We start from the raw sequence: 19,723 nt of genomic DNA on the forward strand, positions 1-19,723 counted from the left end.
GACCTAAAATCCAGGGAAATGAAATGCATGGAAGGAGGGAACAAGCCTTCAGAGGCTGTAACAGTGAACTGGCTTTCCATGCTAGGATGCTAGACCTGGATCCAGGCTTCCCGTGAAAGATAATATCAGCTCTGAGGTTCTACAGCAATCCTGCTTATGCAGAATATAAAATAGCCCTGCTCACTGCAACAGGCTCTGTGCTTGCTGCTGACAAGCTCTGGACTTCAGCAGTGATGGAATGAGGACTCCTCTATGATTTTATGTTGCTTTCTTCTTAGCATCACCTGCAAAAAGGAGAAAATTCTGCATTTTGCCCTGTGCTGCTCTTAGCACCAGCAGTGTCTTTGCCTTGGTGGTTTTCCAGTGTAAATGACACGATCCCAATGGGATGTGTCCGTGCTCCCACACAGCAGGGCACCGGGGAAATCACCACTAAATGGCCAACAGTGTTTCAATTAGGGATGGGTGAAGTCCTCTGGACTGATTTCTCCAAACCCTGGGTCGCTGTGGCTGGTTTGAGATCTGCTGCCATCGGCCTTGGGAGAAGAGCAGGGCTCAGGCCAAACTTCACTCAGCAAAATCACAAGTGCCCCAAGGAACTGCCTGACAGAGCAACAAACTAAAAACCAGCCAACCTAAAAAAGCATGGGAGGAAAGGGGCATTGAGGGAGAAGATTGCACAGAAAATTCCCATGCTCCATATCAGCTGCTTTTCTAAGGAAAGGAGTGATATCCTTAATGCAGGATATGTGCCTCCCTTGGGCTACTGCAGTGCAAAGAGCAATTGAGAGGCATCTTTTGGTAGGAAAGAGGCTTCTATGCTGGAATTAAACAGTTGACAAAATCCCAACAGCTTTACAGATTCTCGAAGTCAATTTAAGGAGCCCACAAAATGAGATTTTACCCCTGTGGGTTTCAGTAAAACTGAATGTTCTGGGGGAGTGTGGGCACAGTCTCTTAACTGCGAGAATTGGCTGTGGCTCCACTAATTCTCCATAGCCAGACTGAGTCTGATATCCCTTCAAAAATGCATGGGCTCCGTTTTTAAGTGACCAATTCTGCCAACAGGGCCAGACATTAAAAACAATCAGCCCTCCAGCACCCAGCCAGAGTCCCAGCTGATGGTTCCATCAGCCCTACTGAGGCACATGAGGCTTTCCCCTCCTCCTCAGATGACCACGGTGGGAGCAGGTTTGTCCCAGATCTGTCTTTCCAAAGTGCTCAGCTCCTAGCACTGCAACCACCACACACATGACTGGCATTCCCCAAGCACTCACTCCCTCCTTCAGCTCAGTGGGTGCTGTTTGGCCATGAGATGCCCTGGGTGGCCTTGCAGTCCTCTCTAAACTTTCTCCTGAACTACCCGGACTGGATTTTGTCTGATCTCCAGTTTTTTTTTGGGAAAGGTGACTCCTCCAGCATGGTCATTATCTGCAATGCCCCTCTCAGACACCTCCCATGCACACAGAATGCTGATGCCTGTTTTCTCCCATGCTGGAAGGAGAGCGTTGTGCTCTCCACCTTCTCCATGTGTCTTTCATAAATGCAGTACTCAGCAGAAACAGAGGAAATCTTTCCACTTCCCATACATAAAGTTCATCCTGAACTGAGGTAAGACTACAAATCCATATTAGCTCCCTACAAACCAAAAGGGAATTTATTCCTTTCCCCCTGACAGGTAAAACAAAAAATCACAGGCTGCACATGCAAACCAGGTTTTGGCTCCTGTATAAAAGTGGAGGAGGTAAAGCCATGGCACAGGCTGCCTGCTCGGGGTGTGAATCCTCCATCACAGGAGACCTTGCAGGCTCCCCACAAACCTCTGTCAGACGTGACACAGGTATGTCTGAGCATGCCTTGGGGAAGAGGCACGGAGTAAATGACCTCTCAAGGTCCTTGCAGACCCGTTTCTCCGTGATGCTCAGAGACAGGATCCCAGGCTTGATGGATCTGTGGCCTGACCCACAGTGACAGTTCGTAGCTATGTCTGAACACATCCATCGTGTGGCTCTCTCCCCCCAGCCCCTGCAGACTCCGTGGTGGCAGCCTGGGCTGCACAGCTCTTTAGCAAAGGGCAGAGCCGGTGCCAGAGGCAGGAGCAGGGCAGGGATCTGCAGGCTGGGTCACTGTGTGCCTTGGCAGGCAGGGCAGCAGGGGAGCTGGGCAGAGCACAGCCAGGGAAAAATGCTTTTGGGAAAAGGCATCTCCTCTGCTGCTGTGTGCACAGGCAGTGAGACCTCACCAGTGGAAGCAAGGCAGAACAGTTTTTACTTTTTTGGGCTGTCTTCCCCCTGAGCAGTTTTGGAGGGGACAAGTCAAGACAATATTTTAACCTGCCCTTGCTGCTGCAGGAGGAGGGGGTGCTGCTCTCCCTGGAGGCCACAGGACAAGAACAACTCATTTTTCTTCCCCATTTAGAGCTGATGCCTCACACATCTCTGTTACTCTGCCTCTGGCTCCGTGCCCACGGGACAACACTCCCTGCACACAGGTGATTCCCTGTGACTCCCTGTCATTCCCTGTCACTCCCTGTGACTCCCTGTCATTCCCTGTCACTCCCTGTGACTCTCTGTCACTCCCTGCTCCCCCATCCCCACATCCATGTCTCCACAAGCCCAGTGCCATGGGCTGTTCCCCAGCATTTCCCTGCCCACCACTTTGCATGGCTGTGTGTGCAAGTGTCTCTCTGAAGCACAACAGGACCATATAATTATGTAAATGCACACATGGCTGGGAGAGTTTTTCAGTCTCTTTGGGTTTCAGCACCAATCTCCTGACACTTGCTGGCTTATTCCCGTTCACTCCAAAGTGCTTGCTGATTTAATAGGATGTTCATGTGAGCACCCCAGCTTTTCAGATTAAAATGAAGAGGAAAAAGTGTGGTTCTAGATAGCACAGCTGGCAAGAAGAGTTTGAAATAAGCAACAACTAAGGCTTAAAAACCTAGAAGGCAAAATGAAATCCAAATTCTGTCTATTGTGTTTTTAACTCTCTGTAGTTTTTTAAACCAAGATCGCAGTTCTGGGGCCAAGTCCAACTTATACATGGAGATAAATCCTCAAGGATGTGTGGTAGGCAGCACACAGCCAAGGCTCCTACACAGCAGTGTGAGAGCTGTCACTGTGACGTGCGTGGTGACATCTTTATGTGAACCTGCAGCTATTGGCAGTTGCCATGTACGAGTTTGGTACAGAGGCTTGTGCTGTCCAGAGCTCCATTGATTTGAAAAAGCTGCTTGGGAACCTGCCTGTGAACTGTCTGTCACCACGAGTGAAGAACACCCACCCCCTCAGCTCCTTTTCATCTCACTCTGCGCTGTGCACATTGCCATGACACCGCAGCGCCTTCATCTCACTATCAGAGCACTCCACGCCAGCCTTTGAAGCGATTTGCATTGCCAGCTGAGGGCCACGGGGATCCAAAGCAGCATTTCCAGGTGGAACAGGGACAATGGTGCATCTCCCATCCACTGGAGCCCGTGGGAACGAGCTCCCACCACCTACAATCCCCCCCGAGCCTCTGGAAGCCGACATACCTGTATATTTTATATCTGGTTGTAAATCCTTGACGATGTCTTTCCACAAAGGATAAGTAGCTCCGTGAGTGGTGGAAAGGCCCCCTGTCTGAAATAAGCCAATCAAACTCCTTGGAGACATGTTGGTTGGTAGCAGCTGGGTCCTGGTGGGAGGGCTGTATGAGTATATGGTCCCATATAAACAGGAGGTAGAGGAACTCAACAAGCCTCCAGTTCATGCTTTTCTGTCTGCCTTTTTCCTCTCATTCTTGCTCCATTCTGTGGAGTCCTGTTGGAAGAGAGAGGGGACAGGAGGAAGGGGTGAGAGAAAGAGAAATGGAGGGGAGGAGAGAGAGAAAGAGAGAGATTAAAAATGCTCTGATCCTTTGACAACCTTCTCTCAGGGTGAAAACAGATGTGAAAAATCAAGTTTTAAAAGACTTCGGTTTGCCTGTGTTACAGCTTAGAGCATTTGGCAGTGTTTTATTCATGTATTTAAGTGGTGCTTTTAACCTCCTGAGCATATATCACCTTTGAAATAACCAGGTCCTGACCTGAGACATCCTCACCCCAGCTTCTCCATCATTTCCCTCGTGAAGTTCTCCAGAGTGCTGCAAAGGCGAGCGAAGGCCGGGCGCAGGAGGTGGCTGCACCCCAGGCTACAACTACCCCTTTATTGTCCCTTTAATGCTGTGCCAGAGAAACGTGTCTCCTGCTTTCATGTCTCTCTGATGATCTGTAATCCATACTCTGTGCAACCTGAGCAATCTATAAAGACCCAGCTCTTACTTTCAAGTGCTGCCAAAAAAAGAAATAAAACAAAATAATTACCCAGGCTTTGGCGAGGAGCACACACGGACACGCAGGCACACACACACACACACAGAGACACACACAGCTGTGAAATCCTGCCAAACTCTGACAGATAAAAACATCCTCACCCTGCTTTCCTGCCGGGGTGTTGGGGAGGTGTGTGTGGTGCAGGGGATGGGCTCTGTTGTTATTTCAGTGATGCTGGGACCTCGAAGCTCTTCCCAAGATCAAGGCTCTGCAGGGTGACACTCTGAACACGAATATCCAGCGAGGGAGACCCTTCCCAGCACATGGAGCAGGGCAGGCTCTCACTGACACCGAGGGAGAGCAGCAGAGCCAGGCTGGGGACAGCCCTGTGCAGAGCCAGCTCCTCTCCCAGGCATGTGACAGGACATATGATGAGTGGGAAGGCAATCAGGGGGTAAGGTGCCTTGCCAAAGGTTACTCAGCAAGCCATGGATACAGCTGGAAGGGAGCCCTGCTCTCCTGCCTCCCACCCCCAGCTCCTCAGCCATCAGGCTGCTGGCACCGTGCCCCAGGTGACAGGTGAGGGGCCTGCTGAGCTGTCACCCCGTGCCCAGGACGGTCCCTGCTGCTCCCACAGCACAAGGTGGCTGCTGCAGCAGCTCAGCCTGTTGGGCTGTGCTCCTCACACCAGGGATTTGCTTGGAAAAAGCCCTCTCCACACTCACGACTGGAGTCTTCTGGGCTTTGTGGAGGGAATGCCAACACTGTGGGCTGGCTGTGACCTTAAGGCTGCTCCCCCAACTCTGGGAGCATAAGCTGTCCTCAGGACAGGTGATACCCATCTGTTTCTGTGAAGTACAGTGCACAGATACCTTTTAATGCAGGAGAAATGAGGCTGCTCAGAGCTCTGCCACAGTGAGATTTCATGCTGGCCACCAGCAGCGATGGTCTGTGCTCTGTGCTCTGCTGCTCACACCAGCCAAGGCTCACACACAGCGCTGGGAATGTGGCACACCTCAGGCACACCTCCCTACACTCAGCAAAATCTTTTCTTTCTGTCAATTACAAACTTTTAGAGTGCTCACAGAGGACTCAGGCTCAAAACCAGAAGGTTTCCTGGAGATGTACAAAGACATCTCCTCTGCTCCAGGAGCCTTCCCTGGAGCGTGGCAGGGCTGATCCCATGGCAGTGAGTGTGTGAGGCTGCTGTGCAGGTGGGCTGGAGCCCTGGATGTGCTCAGGAGCCCTCTCAGTGTGCCAGAGTGTGTGGGAGCCTGCACGTGTGCACAGCACGTGTTCCAGGAGCTGCAGCACTCCACAGAACCGAGTGGTGTAAGTCTGGTTAAAGATGACACTCAGCTGTTGCATTACAGGAAAAAATGGGGAGGAAATAATCAAATATGGGAAAGTCAGTCAATGTTTGATTTTTCTGTTGGTCCCACATAACATCTTTCTAATTGCAGATGGAATATTACTGGTTTTAAGCATGGTGGTACCTGCAGCTCCTGACTGAGGAGGTTGTTCCTTTTCTGGAGACATGTTTTTAACATCAGCTTTCACCACTGGCTCCTGTTTCACAACAGTTCTCAGTGCTTAGTCCCTCACATCACACAAGGACCAGCTCAAAACTGGAGTTTTGTAGGGCAAGAGAGGGCATCAGAACATCCCTGCTTCCACTCACTCATGAGCCCAAGGTGATCACTGGGGAATGCTCCCAGCTACATCCCACCCTCAGGTTCTCCAAATTCCAGCTCAGAAGGGTATTTCTACTGCTTCTCCACCCAGGCTGTTGTCCCACCAAGGTGAGCAGCTGCAAACTCAGCATTTGCCATGAGCTGGGTGAGCAGGTAACAATCAGCTGCTCTGTCCATGTTGTCCCAGCTTCCTTGGTTGCCTGAACATTACACTCAGCTATTCTCATCTGCCAGGCTGGATCAGTTTCCCCTTAAATATTTCACTGTCTGTTGGATTTCTATTGCAAAGAGAGGATGGGAGCTCTGATGCACCCAGGTGGGGAGAGCCCCACTCCAGTTTCCAGCACAGTGCAAGTGAGAACTGAAATATCAGAAGAGCCAAACAAAATGGGCCTCAGAGAAGCCCCAGTGTGTCCTACATGTGAATATCACACATTGGGGAAATAGCAGCTTGTGAAAGAGACTGTCCCTAATCCCCCACACACAGCTCTCCATCCTCTCTTCCTTTCCTTTGGGGCACAGTTGGAGTCAGGATGGTTGGGGCTGTGATGTTCTTATCCAGGAGGTAAGATATGGGGAGAATACACCTTGAGACCACTGAAGAAATGAACAAATCTCCAGCCTGGAAGCTGCCTGGATCAGTTCTGAGATCAGGGAATGGTGCCTGAGGCAATGGAAGATGGTGGAGCACAACTGGGTCCAGACTACTATTACACCATCAACTTTAATTTTTTAGTAGTATCTTTTTCCCCCCTGTAGCTGCTGTAGAGATGTTGTTTCACATTAAAGATTAATCCATTCCACAGGGCTGGTCCCCATGGAAGCTATAAAGCTTACTAAAGTGGGATTATCTTGTGTCTAAGACAATATTGTGAGGTGCATTCAATCTACCTCCTAACAAGCTTGAATCTGAAATTAATTTTTCAGGTGTCTTTATGGGGCTCCACTGATGTGAAGTATGTTCTGTGGATTTGGCAGAAGGAGCCAGGGAAGAAGCAGGGAGGGGATGCCTCCAAGTCCTGAGCCCTTGGGTGGGAGACCCAAGGCTAATTAACAGCTAAATCTGGCACAGAAGCAATCTGTGGATGAAAGGGAAGGCTTGGGGGAGCCAGACACTGAGTTTTGATCCAAGAATCCAGTGTTTTGCTCAACTCTTCCCCAAACTCTCCCTATGACCTTGGGCAGTGCCCCTACATGTGGGGTCTTGGCCTCACTTCCCAACTATCAACATGGAGTCACAATGGTATTTGTGTGACTGTTTAGACCATGGACTTGTTGGAGAGGCCAGAATCGGGCTGTAGCACCTCCCAAAACACAAACCTGCTGCCCACTGTGACTCCTGAGGTGTTTCTGTCCTACAGGAATGAACCATTTTAGCCAGTTTTGCAATGCAGCAGCTAAAATCCAGCTATAAAGCCCATTTCCACTGAGCAGCACAGCAGAGCAGCGAGTGAGCTGGGTCCTTCTGGCTCATGTCAACAAACACGACCATGCAATCATCACATCTGTTAATAAACATGATCCGTGGGTGAGCCAGGACACGGCTCCAGTTCACAGCAAACAAGCAGTGGGAGAAGAGAATGTTGGATGTGCTGACTCTGAGTCATGGTACAGTCATTTTCCAGCACCATCCAGCATGGAGACACATCCCCCAGTGCACATGGAGATCCCTCTTAAAGCCCCTTGGAGTTTGTTAGGTGGCTTAAGATGCCCTTTTTCTAATACCAATTCAGCCTGGAACATTAAATGTTCCTTATCTTATGAGTCTTCAGGATTATTGGAGGAAAAATAGGCAAGTATTTTCTGTAAAGTGCAAGTTGTATTTGAATGTACACTTAATTTCTTTGTGATTGATATCTGTGTGTTAATTATATTCTATTTTCGGCAATACCTTTGCTGTCACAAGGCAGTGCCTTTTATCCAAGGAGTTCAAATTGAATTAGAGACATTAATTAAAGCTCTCAGCACTCTAGTAAGGCAGGCAAGTGCTGTTACTCCCATTGTTTCTTGAAATAAGAAGAAAAGAATAGAGCTGGATGTCTACTTAGCCACTTAAAAGGTAATTTTTATACAGTGGGAGAGCTCAGAGTGATAGATTTTGCACAAAATTATATTGTAAGGTCTGTTTCATGCAAGGGAGGCTGTGCAGACCCAGATCCCTGCTATAAGCAGGCAGACAGGATGCAGGTGCTCTGACTCTCCATCGCTTGCTGCAAACATTTCTCTGCCTCCTGGGATTTTCTACCTTTCCCCTAACCCCTGTACCTTTCATTTATCCCTTCCATTAGATCCAAATTGATCTCACACACATCCCCTCTGTTTTCCCATGCTCGTTGTTGTGAACTGTTTCCATCAGAAATGCAGACTCAGGAAAGAGAAATTACCAAACACGTTATTTGCAGTACAGGAATAAGTCCCCTATCTCTTTAAGCTTCATGCACCAATAATTCTTCCTCGTGTCCCACATTTGGCTCTTGGCAGGTTGAGAGAGGTTTCTGCCTGCTGCCATTTACCAGAGGGAAGAGGCTAACAATTGCTATTTGTATCTGAAACACTTCTGCTCTTCAGCAACTTCACACACGGCTTTAGGATGCTGATAAATTAGTAAGAGACTGAAGTGTCAGGGGAGAGATGAAACAGCTTATGTTAGTTTAGAGCTCAACCCTAGAAAGTGACGAATGTCTGACCTCATTTCAGTGAACAGATTAAGTGTACCCTTAATTTTAAGTACAGGATGTGCTACTCTAGATTTTATTCAGCTATGCCTGCTTCAAGTTTGTGCACTCAGACTCCTGGACAGCCGATTACTGCCCCACACCTTTAGGATTTAACCTGTGGAGCAGTAACATCTCTGTCCTTAACTGAGAGATGGCCTATGAAAATATTGGAAAGACAACACCCAGGAGCAGCTCTGCTTGTCCTTTGGAATCCCTGCCCAGCAACCCAACCAAGCTGGGGGCACCTCTCCTCTGTCAGGGCCAGAGGAATACAGGGATTGTGGAGGGAAAGGGAAACCAATCTGTCAGAGTTAAAGTCATATGAAGTGCTGTGGATAAACCTCAGCTCTGGGAAAACAGAATTTGGGCACTTCTGACCTAGATGTCTTTATAGCTCAGACTGCAGACACTGATATCTGACTGAGTCAGGGCTGGAGCTGCAGCTCAGCAGTGGCTCTGAGTCTCTGGGTGACTGTGGCATACAACATCGTAAAATCCCAAATGGTTGGAAAGCCATTTCCTTAGGGAAGTGGGATTTCACTATTTCAGGCAGTGATTGGCTAATCCATCCCCAAATCTCAGTAATTCTGCTCTGATCAGTGTCTAAATTTGCATTATTCCTTAACCACTCTAGTTTTAAATATGCATGAGTGGTTAAACCTGCAGGATATTCATCAGCCAAAATATTTTTGGGTGAGGAAAGGCAAAGAGAGAAGATGAGAAACACCTCTCCATAAATACCAACAGAGCCCACAAATTCACTTCACTTTTGCCAAATTGCTCATGCTGAAAAAAATAATGATTGGGAGATGTCAGTGTTTGAGTTGTGAGAGCTCCAAGGGGAAAGATTTCCAAATCTCTATTTGAAAGTACTGGAGCTTTTTCTCCTTTTGATTTATCTTTCCACCCCCTTAAGATGGAACAGTGGTAAAAATATCACTTTTGGCCCCAAATGACTTGTAGGAGAAAAGATTTTTTTCTTCTTTTCAGTTTATCAACACTTTGCTTACTTGTCAGAATATTCAGTGAACCAAAACCACACCACAAACCCTCTTTTATTAATGCAGTTCAACCAGCAGCCAAAAAGGACCTGTTTTTGTGCAGAAACTCCAATTACTCCTTGCCTGTAAGGAGGTGAGAATTGCAATGGTAACAGCTCTGTACCTGCTCTCAGCTCATTTGTCCCCACACTTCAGCTAATTATAAACCATGGTGTGATGATGAGGAGGATGAGAGGTGGCTTGAAACCAAGCAAGAGGAGCAGGTGGCTCCACCAAGTCACAAAATCAGGTGGTGCTGGACAGAGGGGGTCAAACCCCAAAAGTCCTGACCATGAATCTGCTGGCCAAGGTGCCAAAGGCACTGCTCTGAATTCCAGGCTCCACAGGCACTTGGGCCAGGGCTCTGTGGGGAAAGCAAATCCTTCTCACAGCGCTCCATAGGCTGGGAAAACAACTGAAAGGAACTTCTGCTTGTGCATGCACAGGTTTATGGTGAAGTGTCACAGGGTTATGAGGATGGTGAAGGTCTAGAGGAGAAGCCATAGGAGAAGCTGCTGAGGTTTGTCCAGCCTAGAGAAGAGGGGGCTCAGGAGAAGTTGTAGCATTCAGGTTCTTCACAAGGGGAGGTGAAAGAGGAGGCTCTGATGTCTCTGTGACCAGTGATGGGATCAGAGGGAGTGGCTGGAGCTGGGCCAGGCCAGGCTCAGGCTGCAGAGCAGGGCAAGGTTCTTCCCCCAGAGGCTGCTGGCACTGCCCAGGCTCCCCAGGGAATGGGCACGGCCCCGAGGCTGCCAGAGCTCCAGGGATGCCCAGGCTGGGGTGTTGGGGGGTCTGGGCAGGAGCTGGACTCTGCTCCTTGTGGGTCCCTTCCCACCCAAGACATTCCACAGCTCCGTGATTCCGAAGCCAATCCTGCTGAATCCCAGACTGGAACAGTGGGTGCTGCACACACCAGCAAGGCTGTCCATGCCCCAAAAAGCTCTCAATCTATTCAGGAGAGCAAGGACAGCAGATGGCCGGGGACAGATGGGGGAAGGCGAGGGAACAGTGAGCTAATCCCGCTCAGCGGGCTGCGGAGCAGCGGTGTCAGCACACCAGCAGCCCAACTGTTGGCAAGAGTTTGATAGCTATTGTCACAAATGAGAGTTAAAAATAGGGAGACTGGATAATGAGCTCGCTTTTGTCGATGTTTGTGAGGAACTCCTCTCATTTGTGAAGTGGCAGAGATAGAATGAATGTAGATGATGATAATAATAATGATAAATTGCACTTTTCTGAGCTGCTTATTAAAAAAGAAAAAAAATATGGCGGGTGTTGAGCAGTGATTTCTATTAAGCAGTGCCCCGAACTTGAAATTATTCCTACTATTATTAAAGTGTTGTCCTAGCTAGTCCACTTCCTCATAATTTCTTTCTAAGTTACACAAAAATGCAGCTCTATCCTCTATCTTCCTCAGTATTTATACACATATCAAAGTCCAGTAATCTTACACGTGTTAATAGATTTTTATTCTTGCAGCATCTTTAGGAGATGGGGAAACAATGCTTTTTTTCCATTCAGCAGGATGGGAATAGAGACACGGGGTAGATTAATGGCTTGTCCCAGATCATTTTATAACTGCTTCAGGAATTCAACCCAAATCTCTTACGTCTCAGCTCAGTGCTCCATCTCCTTGCAGTACCCTTCCTACGCACCTTCATGCTACTATTCCAGAATTAGCTGGGACTTGCCACAGAGCTGCTTAGAATTATTTTGGATTGCTCATTTCATGTCAGGAAAATGCCAATTCATCAGAGGCAAAACACTTTGTAGAAATTTGTTGATTTAAGGGGGGGGGAAAGAAATAGGCGTTTTGATAAAGTCAGCTTTTCTTTGGAACAGAATGTGTTGAGTGTTCAGTTTGGAAGGGATCAGTTCAAGATTGTGTTTTGTTTTTCATTACATGTTGAGTAACATACATTCAAAATCAAAATCAAGTGTTTTCTTAAGCTGTGTTTTGACTGAGCTGAAATAGATTTTGTAATTTATGCACAAGAGGAAATATCCAAATTCATTTAATACTTTTCTTACAGTTTGGAAAAAGAAACACCTGCAAACCAGACACAATAAACCGAACAAAAATAGTATTATTCCCTGCAATTTTTTGCTGGAAACTTAGGAAAAAGTAATCTGAATTCTCAGTTTAATGAGACCTGTGCTACAGTCCAGAAATCCTGGTTTCTGCTTTCATGACTGTTCCATCCTGGTGCCAGTCTTGCCTTTCTAACATATTCCATTGCAACAATTGGGACCTGTAAGCTGAGAGGCTGAAGGAAAAAAAGAGTGATGGCAAAACTCCTCTGGAGAGCAAAAATGGGGGAATAATGGGGGAATCAGTCCAACAAAGTCAAGTCATATCCCACACCTGACAGTCTGTCCAATATTTCTGTTCTGAAGTTCATTCCTGGGAAGAGAATTTGTCACCTAAGCCCCACATGGAGTGATCCTGCTCCACAAGGCTTGGGAAATGCAAACTACCACTGATTCTTTCAGTGAAAGAAGCTGAGGTTACCTAATCCTTGAAAATGGTTTATCTTCCCATTTGTCTTGTCCTCCTAAAAGGAGCTTAGTCTTTGGCTGGGTTATTGTGCTCCTCCATTGTTACTGGAGGAGCAGAAGGGGTTAAAATCCCCAGGCCATTCCTTCTGGAACAGCTCCTGCTGCCTGGATAATGCCAGCCTGCCTGCCAGGATGAGAAGCACCACCAGAGCTTCCTCTGGGCACCACTCAGCTGGATGGAGCCAAGGGAAGCAGGGGCAGCTGGAGAGGGCAGAGAAAAGGGTCTCTGAGCTTTGTAAATTCCAGCTTTGGGCAGCTCCACCTTCCTTATCCCACTGGGTAGATCAGGAATTTGCAGTGGCCATAAAGCTCTCAGTGCACTGAGACTTGCAGCCACTGCCTCAGAGCCCTGCCAGGACACTCTGGGACCTCCTGAGGATGGCCTGGCTCAGGTTTCTGTGGGGGAGCAGAGCTGCAGGGTGAGCCCAGCTGGCCCCTGACGTGGGCTCCATAGCCCTGCAACTCCCTGGGGGAGGATTTAGAGGTGGCTTACACAAACCACTGCTCCCAGAATGCAGGGAACTGCGCTGAGGCTGAAAACACCCAGGCTCAGCCCCTTCTGCAGCCCTGCCACCCCACAGAGCAGAAGTTAGACACACTGCACTTCAACTCAGGCTGGAAATGTGAGCCAGAATGAGTGTTAGCCCCAAAGAACAGCATTTCATGGGCAGCTTCTGCAGCAGAAGTCAGAAACCCGGAGCTCAGGCTCTGCCATTGTAGGTTCTCCTGGAAAGTCTATTGAAGTCAATGAGCCTTGGGTTGGATCTCATTGCAAAAAGATAATCAAATACCATATTAACTCTTAATTTGGAACAGCATATTAAATTAGAAGCTCACATTAACCTGGAACTGCATTTATATAATGAGAAGATTTAAAATCTGTGTATCATGAAGGTGGGAGAACTCCTACCCAAAGCTGCTCTCAGAAGCTCTGAATCCCAGATCCAATCTACCTGCAGCACTGCATTTCCACCTATTCCCTGAGCCCCCAGCCTGGGATTTCCACTGGGACAGAAGGATGTGTGGAAAATAAAGCCATCTCATCCTTACCAGTATTCATCTTGCAAGCACAGAAGGCTGGTGGCAGCTAGACCCCAACCAAAGCCAAGAACCAGAAAATCCCAGAGGATACTGAGGATCTGCACAGGCATCACAAACACCCTCTCCCATCAGTGCAGCACTTCTGCAACACAGATATGCTAAAAAAGTTAAAAACTGAAGGCATTCAGTCCTTTCTGGGATTAAAGTTCAACACCACTCAGGTCTGGGCTCCTCAAACATTGCAGGCCTTTGTTACCCACATTTGAGGCCACCTCAAGCTGTGAGATTTATTTATTTCCTTCTCTGAGACTGTTCTGCTCTGTGCTTAATCCATCTCCTGACCACCTGGAGCGTTTGAGAGTCTTGGCTGTGATGCTTGTCTTTTTAGATAGACTGTATGTAGAGCTGGTCAAAAAATTTTGACAGAACAGTTTTTCTCAGGAAAAAGCAGTTCCCTCCAAATCTAAATGTTGCACGGGAACATGTCAGTTTTGACAAACTTTTTTCATGTTTAAAGTGTCAAAACAAATCATGTGGATTTTCTCTCTTCGTTTCAGTCATAGTGAAGTGTTTAATTTTGAGGAAATAAACACATTATTTATGTGTTGTTCCAATTAATTTGTTTTGACATTCTTACATATTGTGTATTGTATTGATGTATGTTTAGAATGCATTATATATCGCATAAAATATTTGGTGCTGTTTATTTGATGTATTATCATACAGTGCTAAATATTTCCCACAGCATCTTAGTGCTTCAGCACCACAGGAACAGAAGATATCAATGATCTCAAATTATTATTACTTTTAAATTTTTAGGTCATAAGAGCCTTGTGGGATCATGGTTCTCCTTCACACTGAAGTTTAAAAAAAAACCAACCACATATCAAAAGGCAGGAATTTCCCGAGGAAATTGTCCATTTTCCAAGCAGCTCTGCCAGCTCAATGACAGCAAAATACAGCTCCTTTCCCCTTTGCACACCAAAAAACCAACTCCTCTACTTGTTAAAGGAAAAAAAATAAAAAGAAGAAGAAGAAGAAAATGCAGATCTTCCCAGAGTAGAATTTGTATGCAATGTTTTCATGAGCATCAGGGATTTAAAAGTCTGAATACCATTGACCCTCTGGGACCTCTGTCTTCCAAACCACTTAGGTACTTTTAAAAGATATATTCCACCTCCTTCTCGGAAATCTACCTGATTTTATTTTTTTTTGCTTGTTTTAAACCACATTTCTGCTCCCCTGCACGTAGCAGAGGGGAATCGCTCCCTGTGAGTTTCCATCCGTGTAAGTGGTGGGAAAAGTGGATTAAAGGGAAGGGCAAAGCAAGCAGCAAAAGAGAGGGCAAGAGCTGGAGCTGAGCCTGTGACAATCCATCGATTCCTCATTTTGGGGAGGAAAATGTCCCCAAGGTCCCCTGTGCAGCCACAGGCTGGGTGAGAGATGGAGACAGCACTGGAGGACACAGAGCCCATTCAAAGGTGGAGAGGGGCAGGAGGACAGAGAGGCTGCTGGTGATGGGGAAACAGCAGAGCACGGCCATGCAGGACCATTCTCCTTCCCTCTCCTCCCTTTCACCAGCCTTAAAGGAAGCCCCAATACACACCAAGGGCTGCTCCTTCCTAAGGAAGCCTCAGAGAGAGGGATCAGCCCTCAATTTCTCTCCCAGGGAGAGCTGTGTTTGAGTAAAAAGAAGCATCCCCAACTTTAGGAGATTTATTTGCAGTGGGAGAGGGGTTTTTCTGTCTGCTTTTCCTCCGAATGGGACATGTCTGGTGTGCCAGGCTCCGTGGTTGGAAATCTGAATTCCCCCACGCAGCTGCTGGGAGTGCACCTCTGAATGCAGATCTGCCTGGAAGCATCCTCGTGCTCCAGCTGGCCTGTCACTATGGATTACAGCTCCTGGCTAATAGTGAGCACTGCTGGAGTCTGAGACTTCCATTAAAAGAAGATGTTTCCACCTCCCCACCCCACAAATGGCTCCATCCCATCCCAGCTGACGTTTCTGTGTGTATGGCCTCATCTCTGGGGTGGGGAAGGAGCAAAGTGCCTCAATTTGTCCCCGTGTTAGGCAACAATGGAACAAGTCGAAGGCAGGAAAGGAGGTTTGAGGATGATCAATTTTGAAAACTGTGGATAATTTACTTGAGAGTTGACCTTACCCCTTGTCACCAGCACATCTGTAGTATTGGAGCCCCATCCCTCTGACAGCAGCAGTACAACTGAGCATGGAATTACCCCCTGGAAGAGACCTGGAGGGAAATGCTTCATTACTCCAAGTTACACTGTGGAGTGTCTTTTGGAAAGGAGGAATGCTCCTGCAGGGAGATATTGCCCATCCGTGCCAGACACTGCAAATCATTCGCCCTCCATCGCCAGAGGATCTGAGGGCTGCTGACAGACCCAAAAGAATTGGCGTGGACACTTGACCTTTCCTCAGAGCCAGGAGGAAATCACTGACCAGGAAGAGCAGCACATGCTCACCCAGGCTCTACAAAGGGAGGCAAGAAGCTCTGGAAGAGCTGAGAGCTGTTTGTGAAACAAACCCTGCGGTTTCAGCACAACCTGTGCAGTTGGCCGGCGTTGCCATCGCTCGTGGGCAGGCCCAGGGGTGACTTCCAGCTTGGCAAGTGCCAGGTGCCATCACAGCTCCTCCTGCTCCGAGGGAGACATTCAGAATGAATGCCTACGAGGCTTCCACGGCGATGCTGAGAGATTCACACCTTTGTGGGCTGGGGGAAGGACAGGACATGCTGAGAGGTAAAGTTTCCCTGGCACGGTGTCCTGCCAAAGGGAGTGAGCAGCCCCCTTCACCAGCCTGCACACATTCTCCTGCTGGAACTCCTCACCCTGGAAGGATCCTGCATGCCTTTGCAGTTTCCCAAAGTGACTTTGCAAGCATCACATTTGTGTCTTCAACAGCCTGACACCCAGAAAGATCCTGTGCGATCAGCTGGCCAAATCCAAATCTGAAAAACACCTCCATGGCTGGTCATGATTAATAAATTCTGCCTTGACATTCCCCAGGGCACCTAGCAGCTAGTCAGAGCTGGCAGACAAAGAGACACTGCTGTGGGAAGGGATAGAGTCTTTCCTCAACTGCAGACATCGAATTAGATAATAAATAGCTTTCTAGATACATAATTTTGTATGAGTGTTAAATTAAATGCAGAACAGGAATATAGCAATATCCCTGTGAAATCAAAGGTGCTGGGAAGGAGTTTCCAAAGAAAGAAGAGTATTTAGAGTGTGCTGTGATCATGAAGACATAGCCTGAAGTTATCTATCATGCTTATATTCCTGTTTACAATGACAGACAGCTATTCTTGGACATTTTATTCCTGGTATATTATTTTCAGACCAGGGCAGCTCAAGGAAACTTCCCTCTAATTTACACCTCTGTTTTCTCCCTCCTCCTGCAGACTAGACAACATCTTTCTTCCCATAGCACCAGCAGAGTTGTGGTTGGGAGCTGCAGCTGCCAGCCCAAACCAGGGGCTCTCCTGTGTCCCCCCTAAACATTTCAGCCCCCTAAACCCACAGGTTCTGCCCACATTTTCCCAGTGACCACAGCAGAGGCTGCAGTGACCAGCAGGGGCTCCTGCAGGAATGAGGAAGCTGGCAGGAGATGTGGTGACATCCTGGGCTCAGGTGGGGCCCTGTGGCCCAGAGCAGGTGGCAGAGGGAGCCCTGCCAGCACAGGGAGCAGTGTCACCCCTCTCTCACACCCACAGCTGATGTTACCCCAGTGCCACAAGTGCCTGTGCACAAACCCAGCCACACCGACCAAGTGTGCCCTTGTCTGAGCTCCTGTCACTGCACAGGACCTGCTGGTTCCCCTCACACATCTCCCAGCCCTGCAAGTCTTTGCTCTGGCCCCTGTATCCCTGACAAAACAAGTCCCACCTTGCAGATATGTTGATGATCTCCTCCTGGGACACTCAGCTCAGACTCTGCTCCCATTGCAGTGAGGTTTCTGAGCGTGCAGGGGCTTCCTCTGCCTTCCTGCACCTTTGTGCAGAGTCTGAAATCAGTTCAGATCATCCCCTTCCTCCTTCTTTGCAGCTTTCCTTCACTCAGCTTGCTCCTCCTTTCTCCTCGCAGCAGGCACAGCCAAGACATGTTATTAACACTTGCCACTTAGTTAGCAATCTTCTCCAGGAGGAGCAGACGAGAAAAGAGGAAAGTGTGCAAAAATTGGAGAATCAGGAAAGTTGGATTAAAGGAAGAGTAGCAAAGACTTGAAGGTGTGAATGAGAAAGTGCAGGAGTAGAAGGAGTACGAGAAAAATCTAATGGGTGAGAAAGAGATTTATAATTAATCCCCAGGCTGGTGAGAAAGCAGGGAATGGAGTCAAAACCATCCTCTTCTCTATATGGCTCTGCTCCTGATTTACTTCAGACAGATCTTTTTACCTCCTCCTTTTATCTCCCATCGTTCTGGACCCTTTTGAGTATCTGTTATTTGAGGTAGGAATTGTCTTTAACTGTGTGCAGCATAAAGGAAACTGCAATCATCGGCACTAAAGGATGCGAGACATTGTTTTTAACACGTCCTAAAATTAGGCTCAGAAAAGTGCTTGGGGATTGTCTGCCAATGTTTATTAATTCAGATTGAATTCATTAGATAGTTACTGTCAGAAAGTGGGATGGGAAAAATTTAAAATACCCAAAGTACATGACTGCATTGTTTCTTAACGTAAATGCTCCGTGATGAGATGTTTATAAAGTGAGTCTAGAAGGAAACGTTGAAAAACAAAACGGGCCAAAAGTGAAATAATACGGTTATGAAAAAGAAAGTTATTCATTTATGCAAAATTTAAGTTTTGAAGTGATTTTCTATTCTCTTTTCCTTTTAGTCTCAAATATAAAATCTTTTCATTCTTCCCCCGCCACACTAATTATATTTAAATATCTAAAAGTAATTTTTTCCCTTCATTTTTTCTTCCAGAACTAAACTGATGAAAAAAAAAAAAAGAGAGAGAGAAATCATTATTCACCTATTCCTACCAGGAATTCCAATAACTGTCTGTCAGATCTTCATAACAACATGAGGGATCTCAGCAAGGCTGAGTTTCTGTGAATTCCTTAAGCTGACGACTTTCAGAGTCCTTTGCTGTCTTCTAGTCTAAACCTGCATTCAACAGAGAACTTAAAATGACATAATTAGATTTACAGCACAATAGATGAGCAAAGCCCTGTATCAAAAATGAGTGAAAAGTTCCCAGGAAATAATCTGAGAGTGAATTTACTTTTTCCATTAGAAATTGCCATATGCTGCTGGTATATTTTAAGACAGTGACACCATCCCTTTTCACCCTCTATTTCTCTGAATTCTTCCTTTTCACTACTCCTGGCTTTCCTTTTTTTATATTTTTTTTAATCACCACAGAATCAAACAGACACAGAAGTCCCTACAGAAAATTGGAAGGTGTGATGTCCAAGCACCTGTGACAAGCCAAAAACAAGAAGCAGCAGAGCTCTCTCCACCAGCCATCCCTGACTCAAAGCCCTGAAGAGCACTCGGAATGAGACAGGCAGGGATGGGAACAGCCTGTTCCAGGGATCCTGCTCCTCAGGCAGACTCTGCACCTGTTTTTGTGCCTGGTTTGTCCTGCACAGGACCCTGCTCACAGCAGCCTTGGTCCTGGAGGTGTTTAGGGATGCTCAGCTCCCTGCATCCAGAGGATTTAAAGAAAATTAGGTATGTGTGTAGGAACTGAGCATGTAGATATCTCTGGATGTTTCCACATTGCTAAAGATCTCAGCTCCCTGTTAGTTTGCTCTTGGAGTTTCTCCAGGAGGAAACAATCTTCCCCTCAGAAGTAACCCAGTTCTGGGTATATTTTGCTTTATTAACATCAATGTTGGGCAATATGAGCAAGCACAAATCCTCCAATGGTTTATTGTCATCTTCCACCGTCCTGCATCACAGTCCCAGCAGATGCTGCATGCTTGAACACTCTCATCTGTGGCATGGAAAATGCATCCTGAGCCTCTGAACACAAAAATACTGCGTTATTGAGCTGGGAATCAATCCTCATATCCCTTCAAGTGCCTGGAATTTTAAACATACACCTAAAAATAAAATCTGGAGTGTGTCTCAGCTCTCCTGTTGATTTCCTTTTCCTTGAGTCCAAATGTTACTGGTGGAGGTCTGGAGACAAGAGTGATGCTGTGCAAGGGCAGCAGAGTGTGTTTGTCCCCAGCCCTCCCATCCACCACTGCCACAGCACCCCAGGCAGGGTCACAGCATCAAACACCTGTCCCTGTGATGTGACACACGAGGGCTGGGGACTGCACTGCCCTGGTGAAAAGGCTTTACAGAAGAGCTGCCTCAGAGGAGCAGCAGTGAGGGAAAAAAGTGCAGCCACGGACA

The 19,723-nt window shown here is 47.4% G+C and overlaps 1 protein-coding gene across 2 annotated transcripts in view; it reads right to left on the reverse strand.

Annotated features, from left to right (window-relative positions):
* Nucleotides 1-19,723, reverse strand: part of BRINP1 (BMP/retinoic acid inducible neural specific 1) — an 86,618-nt gene that overhangs the window by 54,838 nt on the left and 12,057 nt on the right. Inside the window, exons 1-2 of one of the 2 annotated variants that reach the window (XM_086857911.1) lie at nt 18,345-18,478; nt 3,536-3,803 (exon numbers count right to left, since the gene is read on the reverse strand). In XM_086857911.1, the coding sequence (XP_086714037.1) occupies nt 3,536-3,753 (218 nt within the window). In that variant the 5' untranslated portion in view covers nt 3,754-3,803; nt 18,345-18,478. Of the gene's footprint in view, nt 1-3,535; nt 3,804-18,344; nt 18,479-19,723 lie in introns of those variants that run through there. The other variant, XM_023938091.2, reaches the window with a different exon arrangement.

This window comes from Cyanistes caeruleus, chromosome 20, assembly GCF_971803275.1.
Source record: "Cyanistes caeruleus chromosome 20, bCyaCae1.hap1.1, whole genome shotgun sequence".
Classification (NCBI taxonomy): domain Eukaryota; kingdom Metazoa; phylum Chordata; class Aves; order Passeriformes; family Paridae; genus Cyanistes; species Cyanistes caeruleus.